The sequence below is a fragment of the Anarhichas minor genome, unplaced genomic scaffold, assembly GCF_050575085.1.
Source record: "Anarhichas minor isolate MPS153535 unplaced genomic scaffold, ASM5057508v1 ptg000027l, whole genome shotgun sequence".
Taxonomy (NCBI): Eukaryota; Metazoa; Chordata; class Actinopteri; order Perciformes; family Anarhichadidae; genus Anarhichas; species Anarhichas minor.
This window is the reverse complement of record NW_027466473.1, coordinates 1,588,590-1,615,000: the sequence shown is the minus strand read 5'-3', so window position 1 is coordinate 1,615,000 and position 26,411 is coordinate 1,588,590. Positions and strand designations below refer to the sequence as shown.

The 26,411-nt window shown below is 40.0% G+C and overlaps 1 protein-coding gene across 1 annotated transcript; it reads left to right on the top strand.

The window, feature by feature from the left end:
* Positions 1 to 7,614: 7,614 nt before the first annotated feature.
* LOC142960334 (uncharacterized) lies at positions 7,615 to 24,058 on the top strand. Its single transcript, XM_076102142.1, has 17 exons — positions 7,615 to 7,715; positions 8,019 to 8,173; positions 8,650 to 8,761; positions 9,886 to 9,955; positions 10,045 to 10,153; positions 13,265 to 13,834; positions 14,643 to 16,724; positions 17,331 to 17,432; positions 18,408 to 18,475; positions 18,639 to 18,739; positions 21,662 to 21,826; positions 22,057 to 22,159; positions 22,252 to 22,410; positions 22,496 to 22,592; positions 22,672 to 22,777; positions 23,191 to 23,396; positions 23,910 to 24,058. The coding sequence occupies exons 1-17, from the start codon at positions 7,615 to 7,617 to the stop codon at positions 24,056 to 24,058; spliced, it is 4,455 nt and encodes a 1,484-aa protein (XP_075958257.1).
* Positions 24,059 to 26,411: the final 2,353 nt, after the last annotated feature.

Below are 26,411 nucleotides of genomic sequence, written 5' to 3'. Positions count from 1 at the left end.
AGATTTGATTTTTAGAAACATTTATTTTGTTAAAACATGAAAAAAACTAAAAAATATTGTCATGGCAATAAATTCGACACAAATGAACAAAACAAAAAACAATCAAAACAGTTTCTCTTCATAATATTTTAAAGGAGCGTTGAATATTAGTTCATCTTCAGACACACAACATTGTGCTTCGTTGTTGCACCGTTTCTCCATGAATCCTGCATATTGTTCATGTTCAGGTTCTGTCGGCTCTTACACCCATTTCCTGTGTGGAGGTCCAAGAGTTTAGAATCTGTTTCACTGAATGATGGTCCTGAGACCCCATTCAGATCTGGAATAAATCCTAGATCTGGTAATAGATCTATAGAATCAGGAGCTTCCTCTCCTCTGTCGTACTCCTTCAGCATCTCGACCTCGTCCTCCGTCAGTCTCTCTGCCAACCTGCTCAGGATTCTCCTGCTCTGCAGGATGGAATTCAGCCCGAGTAGAGAAGCCACTGCAGGTGCGTCTCTCAGTCCAGGAACAGCTACCTCCACCAGTGTCCTCAGGGTGGTGGTCCCAGTGGAGCACAGCATGTTGCTGAGACCCGGAGTCGTGCCGCCCTGGATGTCCATCCTGGCTCCGTTCACCAGCGGTTCCTGAAGCAGCCAGTGTAGTGAGCACGTTGGCTCCGGTCTCTTTACATTTAAAACGGTTAAATAAATAAAACCCAACAAACAGAAACTTGTCTTTGACTTGCACTTAGACTGTGAGACCTTATTCTCCCTTCGCTCCAGCTTTGTTCAGCTCTTTCTTTATTATCTGAACTATTTTTTTCAGTCTGAAGCCTTCCTGCTCTGTGAGACCTCCTCTGTCTTCGCTCCTCATATGTGCTCTGACAGAGTTGAAGAGCTTCTCTTTGTCAGAGATGTAGTCCTCCACTTTAGCTCCTCTTACATTCTTACTCCTCAGCAGATAATCATGTATCTCCTCCACACTGTAGCCTTCAGAGCTCCTACAACTGCCAGCCCTGTACTCAGAGAGCTCACCCTCACCTCCTGGGCCACACTTGTTCCCTCCTGTCCGTCCTGCTTGTCCCCTCTGCCCTCCTCAGTACCTTTCTGGTTCTGGTCTTTATGAGAGCCGTTTTTCCCAGGACAAGCTCTACTCAGATGTCCTTCTTTTCCACAACTGAAACATTTAAAATCATCAGTCTTTGCAAAGATGACATAGTCAAAATCCTCTACTGTGATGTTGACCTCCCTGCTCCTGTCGTTCGGGATCATGAGGACATGTCTCCTGTGAGACACCACGTGCTTTAACAGCGGAGATTTAAAACCAGAGGACATTCTCCTAACCGGAGACACTACTTTCCCATGTTTGGACAGCTCTCTGGTTGTTGCATCATTTCTAATAAACGGAGGAACGTTGGATACAGTAACTTTCACTTCCGGTGAGCTGAGAGGGTAAACGGGAAGGAAGTTATTGCCCACCTCGATCCCGTTCTCCAACACCACTTCTGCAGCTTCTACGCTATCTAAAAAAATGACCACAGCGTTGTTCATCCGCGCTGCAGACTTCACGTGACTGTGGCCGATAAGCTCACCTACTGCCAGGCTATATTCTTCCACTGAACACCCGAACAGCACGCGCTGACCGACTGCAATCCGCTCACAAACACAGACCCAAAAAACAGCTAAAAGTACACACAAAACCCCGTGAACCCTACACACCCCACTACACTATCATATACCCCATTTCCCAGTGAAGAAAAAGATCGAAAAAACGCTATTTATCGCTCTCAAACACGCTCCGTCAACTCCGCACTCCTTCCACAGAGAGAGAGAGAGAGAGAGAGAGAGAGAGAGAGAAAATTTTATATATTTTTTAATACATTTTTGAGAGAAAATTCATCTGGCTCAAAATATTTAACAGTGTCATCCAGCCCATTGTGTTGTATGGTAGTGAAGTATGGGGTCCACTCAGTCATCACAGTTATACCCGCTGGGACAAACATCCAACAGAATCTCTACACGCAGAATTTTGCAGATACATTTTACACAGAAACACACCAACAGATGCATGTAGAGCAGAACTAGATACCCACTGATCATTAACATTCAAAAGAGAGCACTCACATTCTTCAATCACCTTAAATCCAGCCCCCCAGACACCCTCCACTCCAAAGCCCTCCAAACCCAAGAGCTGAGCCCAGAGAAGAGTCCCCTATGTCAGCTGGTGCTGAGATGAACTGCCTCCTCTCAGACACACTGGGACCAGTCTCTCAACAGCACTGCTCTCCAAACACCAATCAGAGTAAAACACATTATAATGCCATGTAAAGAAACCGATCTGTAACACTGGAAAGAAGAAACTAAAAGACAAAGTAGATTAGAATGTTATCTGGCCCTAGAAAGAGATTATGAATAGTCCGAATATCTCTCTACTGTCAGAGATAGAAAGCAGAGACAGATCCTCACCAAGTACAGGCTCAGTGACTACAAACTGGACATATAAATAGGAAGACACAAAACATCATGGCAACCAAAATAAAACAGAATATGTGGTCACTGTGGGACAGGTGAGGCTGAGACAGAGATGCACTTCCTCCTAAAATGTGAAACATTCAATAAAATTAGGAACATTTACTTAAATTTAGACTGTAATTTCAGATTTTGAAAAATTTAGTGACATCTCAAAATTAAAAATCCTCCTAGGAGAAGGAGATAGGGCATACCTTGCTGCCCAATACGTATTAACATGCCACAACCCGAGGGACAGAGAGTGACCTACACACACACACACACACACACACACACACACACACTTTATATATATATATATATATATATATATATATATATATATATATAATTAATAATCAATCTAGATGTTATATTAATGTTATTGTGTATTAATACTAATGTGTATTAATGTTATTGTGTATTAATGCTATTGTATGTTTCATTTTTTGATGCTTTGGCAATACCGTTTCTAAACGTTCATACCAATGAAGCAAATTCAATTGAAAAAAATAAAAGAGAGAGAGAGAGAGAGAGAGAGAGAGAGAGAGAGAGAGAGAGAGAGCTAATTCATCTTTGAAATATCAATCAGAGCCTCAGAAATCAGTCAGTGGACTAGAACAGATTGAAGCTCTTCTGCCACCTTGTGGTGTACATGTTGTGTTGCTACTGACTTATTGCTCTGTGCTGTTTATTGTTCTTGTAGAATTCTGTGGAAACAAGTTCATGTGGTGAACGTGTTGCTCATTTTCGCATGCAGAACATTATTATTCATGTTTTGTCGTGTGTCCTACATTCAAATTTTTATTTCATATACTGTACTGATGGGTATCTATTTTTGTATTATTATTCTGAACCTGACATTTACTAGTAACTAAAGCTGTAAAATAAATGTACAAAGTACAAAATCAAAAATGTTGTGGAGTAATATCAATATACGGTTATACAGTATATATAACTTTTAGAAGATCGACCAAAATGCTACAATGAACTACGTTGAAGTGAAAACACACTATGAAAGGGTTAAAGTTCTTAAACCGAAACACTAGTGACCTGTCAATCACATAGAAGCCACGCCCTAAAGCCTAACCTATCTTACTGTGAAGGTATCTCACGGACCTCCCCGCTGCTCTATGCCGCCCCCTGCTGCTCCGGGTCTGCAGTTCCTCCCAGCTGCACCAGCTCCGGAGCCAGTTGCAGGTTGGTTTCCACCCAGCGAGGAGCAGCATCGAGAGGTGAGCGCACTGCTTTCTGACTTCACCCCTGGCATCTCTGTTAGTGGTGTACTCCACTCTTCTCTGTATGCTGTTGTTCTTACACTGTTACTGCAGTTTGGGAGGAATAGTAAGTAAAAGGTTCAGCAAAGTTAGATCTATGTTGGTCAGAACAGCCAAACAATTTGTCCAGCACCACTGATAATCTACATATTCCTGTTGTTGTCAACTGGTCACGTAGCAGATTGCAAATGTAACAACATACTATTAGGTCATTGTGTTAACTCACGTCATGTTAAAACACCTTAGGAATATGGTGTAGATTGTTATAATTAGGAGACATTTGTAACTTTTTATTTCTTCAGTCTTATTCTTTCTATATATGGTTGCTGAACAATGACTTCAAATCCATATCATCCATTTAAATGCAGTGTCCCAAGTCAGACTTGTTGGGTTGCACTGGACTGTTTGGACAGAAACATGTCATTTGATGTTTTGACTTTCATAGTTTTTGAATATGCAATCCTTTCTTAAGTCATATTAACTGAACAGCAACTTCTAAAAGTCTGCAGTGACTAAATATTAACCAGACGTCAGAAGACATATCTACATTACAACAATTCTTTATATTATGTTAATGCATTTTTATACTTATGAACTGTTATAAATCACATTTAAAAAATCTTCTACCAAGAACCTTGATGGTAGTGTTCTTTAAACAAGTGACCCAGTGCTCACTGTTAGTCCTCGATGAGTAAGGAGTTAGTGTTCAGTCAGTGCAAACAGCATGAAGGATCTGTGTCACCACTTCAGCTTTAAGTGTCAAACCTGCTGCTACAGAGACAGGGTTCGTTTTCATGTCAATAGTCAGCTCACTTTTACCAAATGTATTTTTAAAACACAATAATGTAGCTTGTTAAATCTTCTTTTTTTCTCAAGGAAGTGCAGTGATGAGGAAATAACATATCACTACCATAACAAGGAAATAAGTCCTGTCCTTCAGCTGTACTTTCCTCCTTGCACTGTACTGGACATGCAACATTCTTGTTTCTTAAAAAAATGAAGTACTCCCAGGAACCAGCATGTTATTCAGGGATTCTGACAGCTTAGTCTTCATCCAGCCTTGTACTCCAGAGTAGGAGGCGATTACAACTTTCTTAACTTGGATAATGAATAAACAATGGGAGAAAACATTGCGCAACCACAACCATTTCTAAGTCACAATTACATAACTACAATGTTCTCCAGAGCAGCTGAATGACATAACACGTTGTTACTCTAGCAAAGAGAACATTTACATAAAGTACAGGTGTGCTCATTTTAACACGATGTAGCGTTATCTCAGTATGAACATCAAACTAAGGTAAGCTTCCAACAGATTCCCACAGGTGTGTCTTATGTGGGTGGACATGGGCAATGTTAGAACATGCAACATTCCTCCCAAAGATGTTGTCTACTCTTAAAGGAAGAGCAGCAGCTCTGCTGTAAGTTGTATTCAACTTGTATTTGTTGTTTTACTGTTGGCATGGCACAAACTCAAAGATCAATACATGTATTGATCCTTTATATCAGGTAAGGTGTATGTATCATAACCATGACACTGATAGGTACTATTTGTGTGGCAGACACACGAATGACAGACAGAGGTAGGCAGTGAGAGGAAGAGTGAAACAGGTTAGGGTTAGAGCCTTTTAGTGTAACGGGAAACACTGATACATGTTGTTACTGTGGCGCTCAGGGTGTGTGAATAGCTTGGTTAGGTCGGCGGCCTGGAGAGCTCAAGGAAACACATGCAAATAGAGAAACACGCTGCTAGTAGCACACAACCCAACGGGAAGTGTTTCCAGGGGACACTAAAAAGTGATGCACACTTATTGTTGCCATGGGTTTTGTTGTATAAAGTTATTAAAGTCCGCTATCCATCAGTGGTTTTGGAAAATGAACTGAAATCTAGTTATGAATCATTTTTGGTTATTATAACATTGTGATCACATGATTAAGATGTTATTGCAGATATCTGCTGTAAGCCCAGCATTAGCCTTTTGCTTAGCTGTCCATAACGTTAATAGTTACTATCAGAACTGTAATGGAAGAACGGCCAGCAGAAGACAATGAAACATGCTAACTAATATTAATATCGATATACATTCTTCTCAGTGCACACACAGAACGCACAGCTAGCTGACCGAGAGGAGATAATTGCTGAACTTGACAAAAGGTTTATACGATTAGAATGGCTGACTGCACCTTTAAGTAGCAGCCTGTGTCCTTGTAGGGTTCGGAGGGTTTCTTTATGGCCACAACTGGAGCTTGTTTTGGGTTTTTTTTCTCAACCTGTAGGACAAAAAAAGTCCTGTGATAATTGACACATTTTAGGACTTTGATTTGCCCCAACAGTTAGTTACAATGTATCCACACTATCACCCAAGCACATATGAGATCATCTGAAATAAACCAATAATCAATATTTTGATATTAAACAAGGATCAAATGAGTTATAGTGTGAAAGGTGTTTTGTACTTTCCCCTGGATACAGTTGAAAGCGTTTCTCTATCTGGTCCTGTTTACTCTGTTTTGTTCGAAATCATTTGCTTGCGTTTGGTCTTCTCGTATTGTTCTCTTTATTTATGTGTGTTGAGCTCTCAGAGCCACCGTACACATTCTCCCATAGTCTGCTTTCATGAGGTGAACTGATCTGCGACATGTGTTACTAGTCATCATCTGATTCCATTTCATGGGATGGGACTATATAGGATTACTGACTACAATCAAAATAAGAGGTGAATTTCTGTTCTCGGGATAGTTGTCAATATTCTCACTTGAGTAACTTGAAAAAGCTGTCTAGTACACTATCATGGTAGAAAAGTGAAAAATATAAACTAATTCACAATAATACTCCAATGATCATGTAAGGAAGCACAGAACAATGTAGCTCTGTGTTATTTATGCAGGGGAGCTTATGAATGATGGGTACCTTGAGACTGTTTGTTATTCTCTAAGAGTTAAATGATGCAATAAATGAATTGTTTCTCAACAAAATGTCAGGTAAAGGTATCCCTGTATAATATTGTGAATCGCAATTATTTTGGCAAGAATAATCAAAACATGAAATGTTCATATGGTCCCATGCTTATCCATTTCACATTCAGCTTCTGACATCTGTCTTCAGCAGCACAACAATTTTTAATTTCGAGTTGTGTACAGCTTATTACAGTACACCTTCCCCATCAACCACCATTGAATATCACAAAGCACAATTATTATGATTTACTGTCTAGCTGTCAGTGTATTCTCATCTCATAATGTTGACGTGGTTTGGTGTAAGTTACAGCTGAGAGGCCTATTAAAATTGTAACATTCTCTTAAATAATTTAGAGAAAAATGCCCGTCACAATTTCAAAGCCCTAATTGACATATTAAATTTGCTCATTTTGCATGAACAGTCCTAATAAAAAAACTATAATCGTCAACTTATTATCACTGACTGACTTAAACGAATAATCAATTATCAAAATTGTTGCAGATTAGTTAAATGTTGATTGACAGCTGTTAAATCATCTATCATTTCAACCATGCTGTCTGTTGAGGGATGCACAAAGAGAAGCAGACTTTCTTCTGTAAATATCAGATAACAAAATTGACGACATTCTTCAATGTTCTTTCAGGTTCAAAGTGGTGTAGAAAGGGCCAAACACTGCAGGAAAGAAGCCCAGCTGAAGCAAAACGTAGCCTACAATAAGGAGCATTCATTTGATACAATGGATAGTGCACTGCTCACACTGACTTGAAGAACAGGACGAGATCTTCGAGAGCTTCCAGAAGAACCGTATAAAGCTGTGATCATGTTCGGCCTCTAGACACTAACTCAAATCAGTGGAAAGCTGAGGACGCAGCGAGTGGCAGCAGTCATCATGATCGACCTGAGTTTCCTGACGGAGGAGGAGCAGGAGACCATCCGGGCCGTGTTGAAAAGAGACGCTGAGCTGAAGAAGGCTGAGGAGCAGCGTGTTCAGTGAGTTCCATGTTCTGTGGTCACAAAGGAACCCGACTCTTTAAGTCACAGACAGACAGTGGAGAGAGGATATACACATCTGTCTGCACAAAGAACATGGGTTTGCTACCTGTTTCAGGTGCAGGTGGAAATGTTGCTTGTAGCACAGCAGAGACATGTTTTTTTGTTTTTTTTTGCAGAAGATGTTTTGCAAAAAGCAATGCAATGAAATAATTCTTATTTTCGAATCCCAAAACTTTGAAACAAGTGCTATGAATATTGAAGTAGTGACTACACGTGTCCTATTGATGTGTCTGCATTCAGAAAGCTCCAGAAGACGGTGGGGGACAAGGGCCGGCTGAGGTACATGACTGGAGAATGGTTCTACGAGACCAAGCAGCTGCGACATCAGGACCGCATCCATGGCTCCGAGATCATCAGGGCCTCCATGAGACACTCACATAAACCGCTGACTATATGTGAGTCCTCTACATTCTGCATTGCTTATCTCAAAATCACCGTTCCAACCTATCGAATGAAATTGATCTCAAAATAGTCACAAATGTGTATTTTATGATATACAAATGAAAAATAAGATTTACAAACGTGCACAACAATTTATGCGTAATTTGGGGTATTTACAAGAGTGTGTTCTAAGCTCCCCACAAATACCAAGTCATTTGAACACTTGTAGAACAGGTTTAACAAAAGCACACATCACAACCTGAGTACATATTCATATTTTAGATGCATATGTTTAACTTCAACTTCACAGATGTGATCATTTTAACCTCAAAAAGCTTCCTGTGGATACATTTGTAACAGTCTTTTGCATTTATTTACAGATTGTTGAATGGTTACATTGGCATGTGGAGTTGTAGATTATTATGCTGTAGTGTGCTTTACAGTGAACGGTTAACCTTCTCTAACAGTAGCTGTGTGTTGTGTGCTGCAGTGGAGCTCTCACAGATATTGCCTGAGAAGCCCAGTTTTGTCAGCAGTGAGAACAAAGAAGTGTTCGTCCCACCTGCACTTTGTGGAATCCTTCAAGAGGAGACGCAGCTCAGGTGAGTACAGAGAACCAAAGCAGGAAGTAGTCTGCGAGCAGAAGTCACACATTACTACATTTTGTAAGGCATGTTTTTGTGTTTGAAATTGACATTTCCCCTCAAAACTACAGCTTCATGGTTTGGTTCTTCCACATCAGTCTCATCAGCACTATTTTCAGCTGTTGTCAGTAAAAAGAAACCGTTGCCGCTCTGTGCGCATAAGTTCAGCAACACAACGAGTTTACAGCTTGTTTCGCTTTTTAAAGGGATTTTCATACATTGGATGTTTGGATGCAAATACAAAATGTTTAGAAAAGGTGAGATATTAGTTCTGATCACTTGTCATGTTGTTGGTTGGCGTTATTCTATATTCTTCTTATTGTTGACAACATAAATCTCACAAATATATACTTTAATTTAGGGACTATTTTCAACAGTGGATTAATGCACATTTAATTAGTATATAATATTTTATATATATATACACACACAGGGATTATAAATGGAAAGCAGATTTTACCCAATATATGCTCTTCATACATTGTTAGCAAGTTCAATTCAATTCAATTCCATTTTGGTTCACATAACAGAAAGTGTATATTGAAGGAAAAGTCCTGCGTACACATTGAGAGAACTCCACATTGTATAAACAGAACATGTAGTCTGCTTTGAGCACCATCACATGCTGCACTAGTGGAGCACATTGTGTGGTTGTGATTGCCGGTGAGTGGAGTTGTGCACACAGTAGATGGATACTCAGTAATCGGCCCAGTAGTAATCTTCTTACAAGGTCAAGTATCACATGTTCATGTTCTCCAGTGCCTCTGAGGAGTATCGCACACGTTCTGCACCCCTTCTTCATAGCAACTATATTTATTTAACTGTAATTATTTGTCCCAAAAAACGTAAGATGATAAGTATAGTTGAAAAAACAAGAGAACAGGCATTGTTTTGGAGATTTGTATTTCAATGACCAAAACATGTTGTATAGAACAGTAATGCACTCTGTAATGTGTAATGCACTTACATCAGCATGCAGATTTCCAAATCAAGATTAGATTCCTTCTTTTTTAAATCCCCTGACAGTTTTCCTATCTTCAGAAATTGCCATTGCATCTTGTGGTCTTTGTTTATAATAATAGGTATGAAAACCAGAAGCCACGTGAAACACCACACGATACACCTACACCAGTTTTACAGTCAACCACAAAGGTAGGATTCTGACTGGAGAAATCATTTCAAAGGTTGTGAGTGTGAGTCCATGCAGCTGTTGTATTTATCAATCTTTTTTTTTGTTCAAGCAAAGACAAAATCCATTCAACAGTGATGTCATTGCAAGTCACAGTTTTGAAAACAAGGACAGTCAGTTATTGGAGCGACCAGTGGATGAAACCCCGATACAGAATGAGGGTGAGTCTCTATATGTTAACTTAGTTTATGCTATTTTAAATATGTATTGTGAGTGTGAGTGGATTTCCTGATCTAATGATACACCATGTGTTTTGAATTGAGTGGATGCCTTGATGGACAAATGGTGAAAGCAGTTACAAACAAACGTAAGTCTGGTTTCTAGCAATCAGTTTGACATCCAGGTGTGTGGGTCCTTTACGCTTCAGCTGTTTCAACTTTCCTGTGAACAGCATGTTGGCATGAGCAGTGGTTGCATGGCAGTGGAAGGCATGTACTGGCTTGTGATTTCTAACAATTGTATCATCGGATTTCATTCCATCTTCTTTTTGTTGCAATTTCAGAGAAGGCATTTTTAGTATTATGGGAAAAGAGAAAAATACAATTCCATACAGGTTCTGGGTAGTTAACAGTGCTGATTTAAAAATATGTAATCGCTCATGAACCACAACCATTCGCTAAGTGTACACAACAGAGATGATTCTTAGAATTTGATTTAAGTTCTTGCTGAAGTCTTTGTGTTTTCTTCCAGTCCTTGTGAAATGAGCCAGTGAGCTGGGACCACAGATTTTCCCAGGGGTTGTCAAAGTAAAGGTCCAAATACACAAGGCTTCCCGACTAGCCAGAGGATTACACAGAAATACATTCAAAGCCTTAATCTTTACCGCATGACTTGTGGCTGCTGGAAATATTTCGCAGGAGCTTGAAAAACACCGTTATTGTGGGAGAAATGATACGATAAGAAGTAAGCAACCCATAGTGACAGATTAGAAGAGGCATATCAAGTCAATGGGTTATTGACCTATCCATACTGAGAACTGTACCAGTATTATGTATGTACATACACAACAAGCTCTTGACATAAATAGATGTTGAAACCTTCATGATAAACACTAATATTATGCAGACTGGGTTTCCAATCATTGGTTCAAAACATAGCAATAAGCCTTGCTTATGTGCAAGGCTTAGTATTAATCAATAAATGGTGAAACAGTAGTCTCATAACTATTTTCAAATAAACAGTAATGTGTTATATAAGTAAAGCACTTCCTAAGACACTCACTCTTTGTGTCAACGCATACAGAGAACAAAAAAAGTCTCAAGTTATTTAAAGGTGGTGGCTCGGGTTGTCCACACTAAAGAGCCACCCTAAAGTGGAATAAGTATTCAGATCCTTTAGTTCAGGGGTCGGCAACCTGCGGCTCTTCAGCCCCTCTGTTGCGACTCCCTGCCTCTACATCCACACTACTACGTTTTCGTTTTAAACGATCTCCATCCACACGGCGTTTCAGCATCGTTTTCTAAAGGATCTCCGTCCAGACTAACACGCCTGAAATCGAATATCACGTGACTCTTCACGTACACTGGGCATGCGGGTGGGTGCCGGTTTAAACAGGAAGTAGATTAGTTGCTCAAAGCCGCTAACGTGACTTCAGAAGGCCGCTCCGTAGGGCTGATAACGCCGCTGGACACACTGCTCGCTAATCGCTCCAATAACAGCTGCTTCCTCCTAAATAATGCAGACTTTAACTGGACAACAGCTGCTAGTAAAGACAACAAGGTCAGCAACACATGACCGTAAATAAAAATGTTTTAATATTTTGTCAACTAAAATGTGCGTCACATCCTATTACACCTGTCAAGAGCCTTTTCCTGCAGGTGGCTCATCATGATTTTCAGACCCACGCCCTCTGTAAACTATCAATGGATAAATCCAAAAAAAGAAAAGTCACGGAGGATAATAGAGAGTTTAATTCTGCGTGGACGTATTCATTTGCTTTCACTGCCAACAATGCTGACTTACCTGTATGCTTGATATGTGCAAAAAATGTGATGTTGAAAGACACTTCCAGAACAAACACACAGCATTTGCTGAAAAGTGTCACGCTGAAGATGAGCGACAAAGAGGGATTTCTCAGCTGCTGCAGCAAACTCTCCGCTCACAAGAGTTTGGTATTGTTCGAACAGGTAAAATAGCAATAAAATGTCAAGAATTGTCTTTATTCTTGTTCTATATTTTCATAAATACAACAAACTATAGTTTTTGTATATATAATATAACTATATCTACAACTTTATAAGCTGTGATATCAAATAGCTTTTGCGGCTCCAGACACATTTTATTTGGTGGAAAATAGGGCAAAATGGCTCTTTGGATAGAAAAGGTTGCCGACCCCTGCTTTAGTTAATTAAAGATGCAGTGTGAGATCTGGCGTCATCTAGCAGTGAGGTTGCAGATTGCAAACAGTTGAACCTTATCCCGTGTTCCAAGCTTGTAGGGGAACTACGGTGGCCGACGTGAAAACACAAAAAGGATTTTAAGTGAGTAGACACTGTAAATTGCAGTTTTTACAGAAATTAATCCTCCAGCTCCTCAAGACGAACAGAGGTTTCCTGTATTTTGTTTTCCGGCCCAGGAGACCAAAAAAACAGTGTCCCCCCCCCATTTGTTTTCCAACCAGGGTAAGCCAATGCAGGTAGGTTTGTCCGTTCTGGGCTTTCTTTAGAAAAATGGCAGCCGTTCCGTGAAGAAACACAGCTCATTCTAATGTAACAAAATCATAACATCTTATTTTCAGGTGATTATGCACTAAAGAAAAAACATACTTAATACTATTTGATTCCATTTCTGCCAATAGATCCCCCTAAATGTTACACACTGTTCCTTTAAGTAAAAGTACCACTACCCTGTTTTGTAGTCAAGACCACCTAAACCGAGACCAAGTCAGGACCAAGACCAGAGTGTTTTGAGATCAAGAGAAGACCAAGACCTGAGTCCTCTTCGTCTGAGACCAAGACAAGATTAATGAGAGAGGAAAGAAGAAGTTAGGAAGTTATTGAAGAAATGTCTCTTTAGTGGAACTGCCAACATAGTCATCTGAAAGATAACAAGGAGCTATAACTAGACTTCACAACCCTAATGAAAGAGTGGAGTCAAAGTAATAATGTGAGTTGTGAAATAAGTGAATAACTCCTCAGAAATAAGGTGATGCAGGATTAAATGGACGGTTTTCAACATGATTCTGTGTTTGAGAGCTGAAGGACACCAGTGATTAAATATTCTTTTTTTTTTTAAAGGTCAAAATGGTGTTCATTTGTCTTTGTTTCTTTCAGAGCCTTTGCCTTCATCTGATAGCTGCATTTCTTATGCTAGTAACCTTAAACAAGACCCTAATGATAGCCCGATCACCCAGAATGCATCTATTCCAATGCCAATGCCTGAAAACAGAGCAGTCAGCACCAGTTCTCAGGACTGCTTTGTTGAGGAAGATGGGCCAGGAGGTCAGCAGACTAACTCTGCTGCCCCGCGGGGCATCCTCAAGCACTTGTCCACTTCTAGCTCCACAGACTCCTTGTTCTCTTGCCTGGACCTGCAGAGTCTAGTTAGCCTTGATTCTCCCACTGAGAGCTGGATAGACAGGAAGCAGGTGAGGTTCAGCTCCACCGTTGGTCAGAGTGGAGTGGAGTGGCAAGATGGGAAGGAGCTGGGAGAGAACAGTTTGCTGGACTCCATCACTCCCTCTGAGGCAGAAAATAATAGTGACCTTGAGGATACCGGCAGGGCCACTGATGACACACGTAGGGCATTACTCAATCAGAGTCAGGTGGATTCACAGGAAGCTGAACTCAACTGCAAAAATGAGGCAAACCTCCAAGAGCAGGAAGCTGGCCAACACCTTGGTGGTAAGACTTTTATTTAAAACAACTAAACCATCGATCAATAAGTCAAACTACTGTAACAACCAATGACTTCAGTATCTATCTATCATATTCATAAACATTTAGACATCAGACAAGATTATCCAAAAGTAATGTTCATATTCATCCTGCTTGTGCATGTTCTTGCATGGGGCAAAATATGTGCATTTATGTATGACTGCTTATAGAGACTGGTGGATAAGAACAGCAATAAAACATCTGTTTGTATTGTATAATTGGGGTTACTGTACCTTGCTTTGACATTATGCAATTTAGTTTTTGCGGTGTGTTGGACTTTTCCATTGGTTTCTTGTGTTACTGTGAATTGAAGTGTGACATTGCAATTCCTAAGGTATTCTGTATGAGTGGGGCTAAATGTCAGCCTTAAAAAACTGCTAATTTAATTAGTCCACAGTTATAATAATATAATATAATATAGTCCAATTATAATGCAACCCAGAGATGTATTTGTTTTTATAGCATATTTAAAATATGCTATGAAAACAGACAACTGGTGCACTCCATTTCTTTTTTTTTCAGTGTATGGGTCTGATCTGCTAGTATGTGCATTGCTGTTTACCCTGTCGTCTATTTTATAATACCACTGAGAATTCCTCTGGAATGCAGTTACAACACACAAAGCTCCACTTCACTTGACAGTGATATGACAAAAAAGTCCTACATACCTATGTAGGACTTTTTTATATATAAAGTATAGCTTTAATTATACATTGCAGTGTTAAGTAGACATAATGTACATGTGTGATCCAATATGTGGGTGCTGTCTTTGCAGATGTCTCGGAGCACTGTCATTCAGAGTTCCTAAACCCTGCAGTGTCCGGACTCGTTTCTGCTGAGCAGGAGTCAGGTAAGCTTGTTCATCTGGAGACAGAGTCTGAAGAGGACTGTCACTCCCAGATTACCTCCACAGGCTGGCCAACTTCCAACATTCGTCACCAAAGGCTGCCTGAAGAAAGAACTGATGTCTCTGTTGAGGCCCCCTCAACAGAGACATCTATTGGTGGCTCAACAGGTTCATCTCATGCTGTTTCACCAAAGCCTAGACAAAGACTGCTTGGAATTTTTAGAAGAGAGAAAGAGAAAACTATTGAAGTGCACAGTCCACAAAAAGAAGAGGTGAAGATACCTAAGCAGATAGAACCAGGCAACACCCAGAATCTCTCTCAAGAGGCAGCAGATTGGACCACGGACAAACCTGCAAGTGTCAAACAAGAAGCTAAACCCTCTGAGATGACAGAGGTTAGAACACTACAACTTACAGCACTGCAGAACACACCGTTTAAAGAAACAGTGACCTCAGTAGATGAAGACACTCAGCAGGAGGCAACAGAAGATAGAGTTGTTCGGCTTCCGGAGAGACTATCCAATCGGAGAGCTTTCTGGGAGAGAGAAAACAGTGGTCCCAAAATAATATTTACCAGAGAAGAGGCAAGGCGAAAAGACTTCTCTAAGAGTGGAGTAAAAGCTCCACATGGCTGTCAGACCAACTCTGATGTGGAGAGCATTAACAACATTCTCTCACCTCAAATGGAAATGACAGTTGAGGACACTGCTGACAGGTCACCACAAACTGACTGTACCTTCTTTGTAGATTTATCTAAAGAAGATGGCACATATAGAGCTAATCCAGTCATCATCTATGAAGAGACAGACAACTCTTTAACAGGTTCAGTGACAGAGTCCAAGATTTCTGAGCCACAGGATAACGCCATCATTCCTGTACCTTCCTGTGTAGCTTTCAACACCCAAAAACTTGAGAGGGATATTCCAGTTCCCCTTCCCAGGCAGTCCAGTTCCAGTCCTCAAGAGAACAGGCCAGCCAAGATTAGTGAGGTTAAGCATATCTGGGAAAAGGAATACACAGGACCCAGGGTAATCGCTGCAAGAGTCAAGGAAGCCTCAAGCAGTTCAATACTCAGTAACAAAGTGGTTTCTCCACAGTTTGATCTGAGAACTTCCTTAGATAACAGAGAGAAGTCTGAGGAAGAGGCACAGACATCTCTGTACAAAACCAAGTCTAACGTCTTGAAACTATCAAAAGTGACAGACAAATGTTTTGTCAGTTCTGGTAGTACTGGGGATGTACAATCAGCATGTCACCAATATCAAGTCAAGGCTGATTTTGAGTATCAAGAAAGGCCCCTCAGTCCTAAACGATCCCAAACTCCAAGATCAAAAGACCAGGATGACGAAGTCAGGAGGAGTCCATCTAAGACCTGCCATCCAAGGGTCCTGCCTAGAGAATCCTCCAGTCCTAAGAGATCCGAGCTGGAAGGCTCGCACTTGAAAACCTTTCCAATAGACATCGACCCCCAAGCTAAGGTCGTTGAAGAGCAACAAGGGAAGCCAACACCATTTCCAAGACAGAAGAAGAGTCCCGCACATGAGGCAAAGCAGACAGTGCTGACAGACACTAACATTAGGGCAGGCATCACCTCTCAATCTCTCCATTCACATCCAGAGGACCGAGGGACTTACCTTGGTAATGTGAATACACAACAATGTAGTTCAAGCTCCTCTACTTTAACACAATCCAAAAAAGCCCCAGAGAAGAAGTTGATGACCTTTCCACGTCTCGCCAGATCTTTCATCACTCAGGATTATCAGCACTACCTCGGACCGAAAGAGAAGTCGCATGTCCCTCTTTTTCACCAAGGGAGAGCTGTTGTGGCAGAGAATGATGCTTTAAACACACCGCATAATGCCCTTAGAGACTTTGTGGGAAACCAGAGTGACAGTCCTTCTGAGGAGAATCCTCGGGGCATCAGTTCTTGGATTGTGCAAAATTATGATGGAAACTCCAGCCAAAACACAACGACCAGGGCCTGGTCTTTGTCTCGGGCAAGTTCAGGCAGTGAGCTTTTCAACTTTTTTGAATTTCCTTAACATAATGATCGAGAAATTAATACCACAGTGATGTTTTTTCAAACAAATCACACCAAGTTAACACGTTAACGCTATAGTGAGTCTGATTTGACTGAGAGTTGACAAATGCCTCTATTTAGACATTTGTCTGTGTACATGTTTATACAATCTGCTGTGTTCATTGACCTTAATACTTCTTATGTATTTCCACTTCAAACGTACCTTTACACAACTTCAATCAATAGAAAATATTTTTGTTTAGTTTTAGGGTAAATGGAGCTACTGATGCCATAGATATGCAGTATCACTACCATAAACGTGATTCCTGTTGATTCATCGCAATAAAATGAAAACACTGTTGAGTTATGTTCCTAGTGTTTACCATGAGGACACAGTAGCAACCTTTTTACCTCTTAAACTGATTTACTAAGCATTTTACTTGCCTGAAATGTTTGACCAAAATAAACTAACACTTATTTTTTATTAATACAAACAGAAGCATCATAGTTTCAGATGCTTGCTTAGTAAATCAGAAATTGTGTAAAATCTCTGTTGAGTCTTTTTTCCAGAGCTGATTTAGTTTTGTTTGTGGTAGGTTATGATGACAGTACTAGTCCCATCTTTTCAGTACTTAAACGATTATCTTCAAGGAGCACGTCTTCATCCAAGAGCCTGGAAAACCTCACCTCACAAACAAGTAACAAAGCTCTTTCTTCTTAAGTGACTATAGTTCTTCTATACAAGTGATGGTCATAAAGCTGTACTGTATTGCCAGAGCATTACTTCATGTAACATGTATGTGTTACAGGTAATAATAGCTACTGTCTCATTTCTTCTTAGGAGAAGAGAGGACCCAAAATAACTCAAGAGAACAAATTAATCAAAGTGTGGATAACGGTAAACATGTCAACATCTCTTTATGTAGTGGATGGATTACTGAATAGGCTTACTAGGCACAGGCCCAGGGGCCCAAAGTATCAGGGGCCACCCTGGACTAAGAGACTAAAATGATCACAAAGAAACATAAAAAAAATGACAAAGAGACACAAAAAGTCTACAAACGGACCAAGTCAACTCCAAAGAGGTGCAAAACAGCTGACAGAGACAACAAAGAAACTCACAACTATAAAAACAACTAGATACACAACATGACTAAAGGGACACAAAACACCAATGAAAAAGGGAAAAATAACAACAAAGATACACAAAATGACTACAAAGCGACACAAAGCAACTACAAAAGAGACTTAAAATGACTAAAGGGACACAAAACAACTATGAAAAGGGGCAAAACAACCACAAAGATACACAAAATGACTACAGAGAGACACAAATCGACTACAAAGAGACTCAAAGTCACTAAAGAGACCCAAAACATTTACGAAGAGATTTAAAAAGACCACAAATCAACTGTAAAAAGATGCAAAACAACCACAAAAATGGGCAAAACCACCTTAGAAAGATACAAAAACAACTCCAAAAAGACCACTGAATGGACAAAAAGAGACTAAACAACTATTTTGTCCTATTGTTCGGTCCTCTTGCATGTCTGTGCCCAGGGGGCCCTTGTCTCATAATCCACCCATACATTATACATTTATCAGGACATACACAGCATGTTTTATAGGGTCATTGAAAGAGATTCAACGTTGTATCTCTTTTCCACCATCAGCCTCTACTCTCTCCAGCTCAAAGCAGATGAAAACCAGTGTGTCCATGACTGTTCTTCAGCAGGACGAGGTAAAGTACTCTTAATAGTAATAAATCTAGTGTTCAACACCTGCACTGCAGTCATTTTCCTACTTAACCTATCACATAAGAGCTAAGTGATTGGTTTACTCTCTTGAGTGATTTTTTCTTCCTCACTGACATTTTTTATGTTCTTGTTATTCTCTGATATCAGAACGACAGTGACAGCACTTTTGAGACTAACTTGGGCTGGAGAAGGAACACGGGCAGCTCCACATCAAACTTAAGTCTCTCCTCGGGAATGGCCTCCATGTCGTCTGTATGTCCACATGCAGCTCAATAAACATAGAGCATATAGTTTGTTAGCCTGTGGAAAGTTGAATGTTCTCTAGGATACAAGATCATTTTTTAAACTTAATTCATCTTAACCCTTTGATGATTGATGTGTTATGTGACAACCAAGTTTCTGATTACAATACTTCACTTTTAAAAGATCAGTATGCAAACACAACAAATCCCATGAAAAGACTAAAACCAACAATGTGACAATAATCCCGTCTGTGGCTCTCAGCTCAAAGCCTGTTGGTTCATACTGAAGAATTACATCTTTAAAAACAACTTGCAATATAATTATTTATTTTTTTAATGGTTATTACCTTAAACAACTGGTCACCGTAGTTTTCAGCAAACGTTACTCAAACAAGTTTGGGTTTACTCATTGTTGGTTTTGGTGAATTTTTGACCATAAGAAGTACAGAGAAAATCACCAGACTGATCCTTTAATTCAGTGTGGCTTTGCAGCACAAAGCCACACTGAATATAATCCATCGGCCTTAATAATCATATTCTTCCGGGGCGAAAGTACAAAAGTTTGCCGAGCTTCTCACACAGTGTTGCCAACACCTGCGCAAAAAATACATCAAAACGTGCGGCCTGATCGGGAATAGTGTGCTGAGTATTTTTTAGAGAGATTCGGCCAGCGGTTTCCCCGAAATCCCGAAAAACTGAGCAAGATTTCTCCATTCACTTGAATGGGGTGTCGGCGGTAAGAGAGCTAAAAAAACACTTAACTTTGGGCCCATATTGACTAGCCGTACATTAACGTAGAAACATGATTCAAAGTTTAAAACGTAGACAAAACGCTGCACTTTATGAGCCAAATGGACATTTTGATAGCTAGCACAGTTTTCATTAAGTCACAGATTAAGTTTCAGGAACATTTTGGGTCCGTTTCAGATTTTATAATGGGTGTGTATTGCACGGCTTGTTAAGTGTTAGAGTGATGACATCACGGTCAGAGTGGAGCAGAGCATGAAAAGTATTCTGTGATTTCTACAAACAAACTGCGCCGAGTCCCACAATTTTTACTCTTTATACACCATTTTTGGCCCAAAAGCTTGGAAATGTTGTGCTGGTCGAAGTAAAGTGTCTATGGAATCCAACGGACTTACACATTTGGCTCAAAGAGCCGCAGAGAGACATGAACTCCAATCAACTGCTCCATTAGACTCAATGTTAAATCTGACCACTCATTTCTCAAAGAACGCAGACGGTACCAGTTTTGTCTATTGGTCTGGAGCTCACATTATTAACACCACAAACATAAAAAAACACATCAGCGCGTTCAGCAGAGTCTTATCTTTCTCACGGTATCCATATTTTGGCACTCAGACTCCTGCTTTCTGTTAAAAGGAGGTTTTGTTCAAAATCACTGTAACGTTTCTTAATCAGTCTGCCTCTAACACCAGGTGCGTCCTCACCATGGCAACCAGTTACACACACGCACGCAGGATCTCTCTGTCTACACACACACACACACACACACACACACGACTTGGAGATATTCAGTCAAAGGCATTGTTAGACCTCCTGTCTGTCTGTCTGTCTGTCTGTCTGTCTCTCTACACACATCCACACATGATATTCAAGGAAAGATCATTAGACCTCGTGTCTGTCTCTCTCTATGTGTGTCTCTCTCTATCATACAGTCTCACCCCCCCCCCCCCCCCCCCCCCATTTCAAAATAAAAGCCCCACAGAATGAATTCTAACTGGAATGCTTGTGATGAAGCCTGTCATTTAATAACCTCTGCTTGTGTGTCAAACATTATGATCCTGTCTCCTCTCCCCCTCTCTCCCCCAACTAGCCCCACCATTTCAAACTAAAAGCCCCACAGAGTCAATTCTAACTGGAATGCTTGTGATGAAGCCTGTCATTTAATAACCTCTGCTTGTGTGTCAAACATTATGATTCTGTCTCCTCTGCCCCTCTCTCACCCACCCAGTCTCACCCTTTCAAAATAAAAGCCCCACAAATACAAGATTCAATCCAAGAGTATGAATCTAAAATGCAGCGGTCTCTCTACAGTAGCGCTATCTCAATTGAACCTGAACAACACTACCGGTAACATTGGCGTGTGTATATATTGCGACGTCTTCGGGCAGTAGAAGCCACACTGTCAAAATTTCCTGCGAATTTTTCAAGTTTAATGAATATGATTCATGTGGAGTTTAGGTTCTAAAGACAAACAAAACAAACCAGCTGCGATGGTAAATCGAGCCATGGACGTTTAGTGTGTGTGTGTCCACACTACACTACACACCTGTAAAGTTTCATGACCGCTTCTTCCACGGTCATCAGATTCTCACTCCCAACTCATCAAATACAGCAGCTTGGTCACAGGAAGTTAGCTTAAGACAGATCGTTGGTTGATAATAACTTTACTGACTACATGACTACAGAGAGACTAACGACTCATGTGACTTGGTATAACATTGGGACATGAACAGTGGTCTACTGGATGAAAGTCCTGTGTTTGCTTGACCCATGGATGTATAAAGAGAACTGGATACAGCGTTGGAGGCGGAGCCCCATTCATTCCTATGAAAGTAGCTCAGTGGTGCATGAAGCAAAAAAAGTTCTTCTTCCTCTCCCACCCACCCTAAGCACACGCTATCACAGTGATACTACAATCTGTCCACAGACAGACAGACAGACAGGCAGACCTGGCAAAGTACTCAAAACCTTGTGGTACTTTCTGCTACGGTCGGTGTCTCCAGGAGCACATTTTGTCATGATGACACACAGACTCACAAGGTGAAAACAATACTGGCCACTGGTAACAAAAGACAAACCATCAAGGTAATTTGTGTAATTTATTTCCCCTGACAAAAACAATTGAGTTCAAACCAGAGAGGGTGGTGTTTTCTCTCCTCTGTGTCAATATAAACAGGTCAGCGGCAGCATCAGCAGCCTTTACCCTGCAGACTTTGGAGACATTGAAGTCCAGGGAAGCATCCAGTTCGCTGTGAATTACATCCAGAAGCTTGGAGAGTTTCACATATTTGTGGTGCACTGCAGGGATCTGGCCGTGGCAGACACCAAGAAGACCTGCTCTGACCCGTGAGTATTTGCCATTTTGATCATACAGTATATAGCAAAGGTAGACCAAATGTCAGTGATATTTGTGATATAACAGTTGGAGAAGGAAGACTGGCAGATCAGAAAAGAGGCTCAAACATTTGAAATGAACATTTGTCAGTTGCCTCCTGCAGTCATTTAAAGAATTAAAAAAATGTCACTACCTTTGTTCTAGTTGAGAATAGATATGTAACTCCACTGTCTTTTTACAGGTATGTGAAATGTTACCTTCTCCCTGACAAGACAAAATTGGGAAAGAGAAAAACCAGTGTAAAAAAGAAATCTTTAAACCCAACCTACAATGAAATCCTCAGGGTAAGAATTCCATATTTATTATTTTACAGATTTCTCATTATATGTATTCCATATTTTACAAACAGCTTTGTGGCCTTCTTCTCCTTTCATAGTTTAAAATCATAATGGAATTGTTGAAAACTCAGTCTTTGAACATCTCCGTGTGGCACAACACTTTTGGGCGGAACAGTTTCCTGGGCGAGGTGGACCTGGATATGTCAGAGTGGGACTTCAGTAACACACACATAAATGAATACACACTAAAGGCCAGGGTAAAGGATTCATCTCTATACACAGTCTGTGTGTGGTGTAGAAGTGATTCGTTAGACTGTTACTCACTTCGGCTCAATCCTTCAGGTCTCAGGACAAAGTCCAACAGCGTCTCCCTCACATCTGATGGCCAGCAGAGGACAAATGAGAGTCGCCCTGAGATTCCTGCTGCAGACATCCTGCAGTGAGCTGATGACTCCTCAGATTTCATAAATTCTTTCATTTGAATTTTAGCGATTATTGAGGTCTGACTGCATCCACAGGTAAAAGAACATCTAGGATGGAGACTGGTGAGGTGCAGATTTGGGTAAAAGACTGCAAGAATCTTCCTCCAGTCAGAGGAGTCGTTATCGACCCGTTTGTGAAATGGTAGGATTTCATCCAAACTGTAGGTCACTGAACGGAGACCTTAAGTGTTCAGAATTCAATAAATGAATCAAACATTATGACAAAAAAGAAGACAAAATATAACTGTGAAATTGTGAAATAATCCAATACATTTAAAAAACATTTAATTTCCTTTCACACAACAGAGTTTTTTGCTGGTGATTTTTATTTCATGTAACATAATTCTGTCAATCAAGACAAACAAAGCACAGCCAGTTATGTGATTGACTTTCGCTCATTCAGTCCGAAGCGACATCCAATCACACTGTGAAATGAAGACAGGGACATCTAGAAATGAAAACTGCTTGAATAAAATCAAGATGAACTGCAATAAACCCTGTATGGTCTTTCCAAAGGAAAATGCATTTGATCTTGCTCCTTTCCTTCTGCTGCAGCACCGTACTTCCTGACACGAGCCGGAAAAGTCGACAGAAGACGCGGGTGGTGAAGAGGACGGCCAACCCGATGTTCAACCACACCATGGTGTACGATGGCTTCCGATCGGAGGACCTCAGAGAGGCCTGTGTGGAGATAACAGTGTGGGATCACGACCGACTGAACAACCACTACATTGGCGGCCTGAGGCTTGGTTTGGGGACAGGTGAGGTTCAATTCCACTGTTGCTATTTTCAACATGGTAACAGCTGCAATCTGGATACCTTTGATATGGAGTTTGGTATAACACCTGGGATTACAGTTTGGTATAACACCTGGGATTACAGTTTGGTATAACACCTGGGATTACAGTTTGATGAACACCTGGGATGACAGTGTGATCTGAATTTGGATGCACTCAGTTCACATTGAGTTTGGATATACTGTCCAGATACAATTACACTATCGTTTACACCTTTGCATCGTCTGGAGTAGGTTTGGGATATCCACTCACACCCCCATCACAGTGAGGGTTGTATTCATTTCTTCTATTCGTTTTGCACATATAAGACATGCAGACCGCATTTTATTTTCAGGTATAAATGGGGTCTTTGATTCAGCCTCCCATATAAAAATCAATCATTCTAACATTAGTTTTTTGTTATAAAACTGCCATTCTGCAAGTAAATATTCTTTTCATTTTATTATTCAAGTATTACCTTCATATGTGTCTGTGCAGGGAAGAGTTACGGGGTGGAAGTGATCTGGATGGATTCAACGACAGATGAAGCAAATTTATGGCAGAGGATGTTACAGTCTGATGGTGAATGGGTGGAGGATGCTTTACCTCTGAGAATGTTGGTAATGGCAAAAAGCATGTCAAAGTGAGATTGTACACAATGTGTTGATAAATGTGTGGAAACTTTATGGGAGCACACTGCATGCACATTTGGATAGATCAACTAACTATAGTCTACACTGAGTGGACGCAGCTGCCTTAGTGAGCAATGTGTGTGCATCTGTATAATTGATGATCATTGTATGATAAGTATATACACGAGGTACTTTAATTTATATAGCCCAAACCACATGTTACATTTGTCAATTTAAAAGGAGTTAATTATTTATAATACAATGTAAGTTATGCAACATATACATTGTTTTGATCTGAGCACTAATGAATTGTATACAGTCCTGTTCAACCTATTCTATCTTCAATAAACAGTATATTAATGAGACTTGTGATTTGTTGTGAAGATAATGGGTAAGTTGTTAAATTCATGTTTCATTCATGTTAGAGAAGTCAACACTTCGAAATAGGAGTTAACAGCTAACAGTTAAGTTCTTCATCAAATAGTAACTGTCATCATAATCATAAATAGTCACCTTGGTAGCAGCAATGAATCATTAGATTTCTAGTAGTTTTCCACGATAGTCAGCTGTATTGCAGATGCAGTATCATGTCAATTTGTGATTTTTTTCAGTAATAACTCCAAAATATTATAAATATAAGAGTAGATAGTGGCTTAACACAGACTGTGAGGCCTCCAGAGAGACAACACTTGGCTGGAAATGACTGCAAGGGCCAGGAAACAAAGTGAATCTAAAATATGAGGCTAGCTCAAGCATGCTATTATGTGTCTTTGCTTTAATTTTATTATTAATTCTCAACTGTATTTATGGTGCTGTTCAATACACAATTCTTAAGTTAGTCCTCAACAGTGGGTGCACTTATATTGGATGTTTTATTATCTTCATTTATCACTAGAGTCTGCTGTTGGGCCACAAATGGCAACAACTTTTGGAAGAAATATTTCCAAGCCCTTTGCAGCTCATTGCCTTTAACAACCACACAGAGTAGAGACAGTATTGTCCTGTTTTGCAAGATTATATTGTTTTATCTCTTTATCTGTCATACCATAAAAGTCTCAGAATAAAATGTTACTTTAATTAAACACCAGAAAACATATGCAAACTTTAAGAATACACATGTATTTATATTTGGGATTTCAAACTTTAGTTCAGTTATTTTTTATACTTTGTTTCACTGAACACACTAATAATAATTATATGATTTATATTACAAGCCTAGTCAGGGAAGTCGGAATAATAATTAGTAGAATTGGTAGAAGTTTCATATTTCCTACAGTACATTTAATGCAGCAATATTTCAACTCTCACCTTCGCACAGGTCTAAAGCCATGTCATTGGTTGATCCGCCCTGATGCGACAAGAAATTGCATTATACGATTGGTTGTCCCGTCTTGTCAATCCAGACAGGAGCCAGCTAACCAGCGACCAGCCTCTGCGTTGCTAAGGTAAGCAGCTGCATCAAGCTAAACGTATTTCTCACTACAGGCAGGTGATTTTGCCTTCAAAATAAAATTACAGCGCGTGTCACTTTTGGAAAATAAAACGATTTATACGGACTCTTATTGAGTTTATTTGATGAGCCAAAAGCATTTCATATATGTACTGAAATCTTGGCCTGGAACTATATCACCAAATGAAAGAATAAGGAGAGCTGCCATGTTTCTGTCAGCATGCAATGTTGACAGTGGTGGCAAGAGGAGTGCCTCCTGGAACATTCATTTACCATCAATCAATTTATCATCAAAATCATAGGCCTATTCCACAATATCTGCCAAAGTATTACGGTTTCTAATTTGTTTAGACGAACCTTTTTAATAATTTATAGCATTAAAATTAATGTTTTTTAAAACATAGCCGGTTTTGCTCTGGAGGTAGATAAATGTGTGCACAAAGAGAAAGCAGAAGTTAAACACATTGAAAATAAAATATTGTTCCATGTTGATGATGTTTTAAAAGCCGTACACCAACTACGATGGTCTGTATGTATGAGTGTTTCATATTTAAAGATCGCATTGTTATTGCATTGGCTCGCAATTCAATTACCTTAATAATTTAACTCACAATGTGTCTCTTCATTACATATTATTCATATTATTCAATGTACAAATCTAGACAGCCGTTTGCTAAAGCTGCAAATGTGTTTCAAAACTGTAAACGTGTATCGTTAACGAGTGTATTATTGTGAAATCGATAAGCGGAAGTTTCGCGTGTTATTGTGGCTAGCTTGTTTCTGGCACTTCAAACTGTTGGTGATGCTGTCAGTTCATATGGCTAGCGTAACGCTGTACCGTACCTGGTTAAATAATAAAGAGATGTGGCAGCTCGAGGACAGTGCTGTTCTTCATCAGGGGAAATGTCCGGCGAATGC

What these genes read in the sequence shown, in the direction of transcription:
- LOC142960334 (XM_076102142.1), top strand. Translation starts at nt 7,615, where the DNA reads ATGATCGACCTGAGTTTCCTGACGGAGGAGGAGCAGGAGACCATCCGG. An exon ending in AACCCCGATACAGAATGAGG is followed by an intron (nt 10,154 to 13,264) that starts GTGAGTCTCTAT and finishes TGTTTCTTTCAG; the next exon opens with AGCCTTTGCCTTCATCTGAT. An exon ending in CCTACAATGAAATCCTCAGG is followed by an intron (nt 22,160 to 22,251) that starts GTAAGAATTCCA and finishes CTCCTTTCATAG; the next exon opens with TTTAAAATCATAATGGAATT.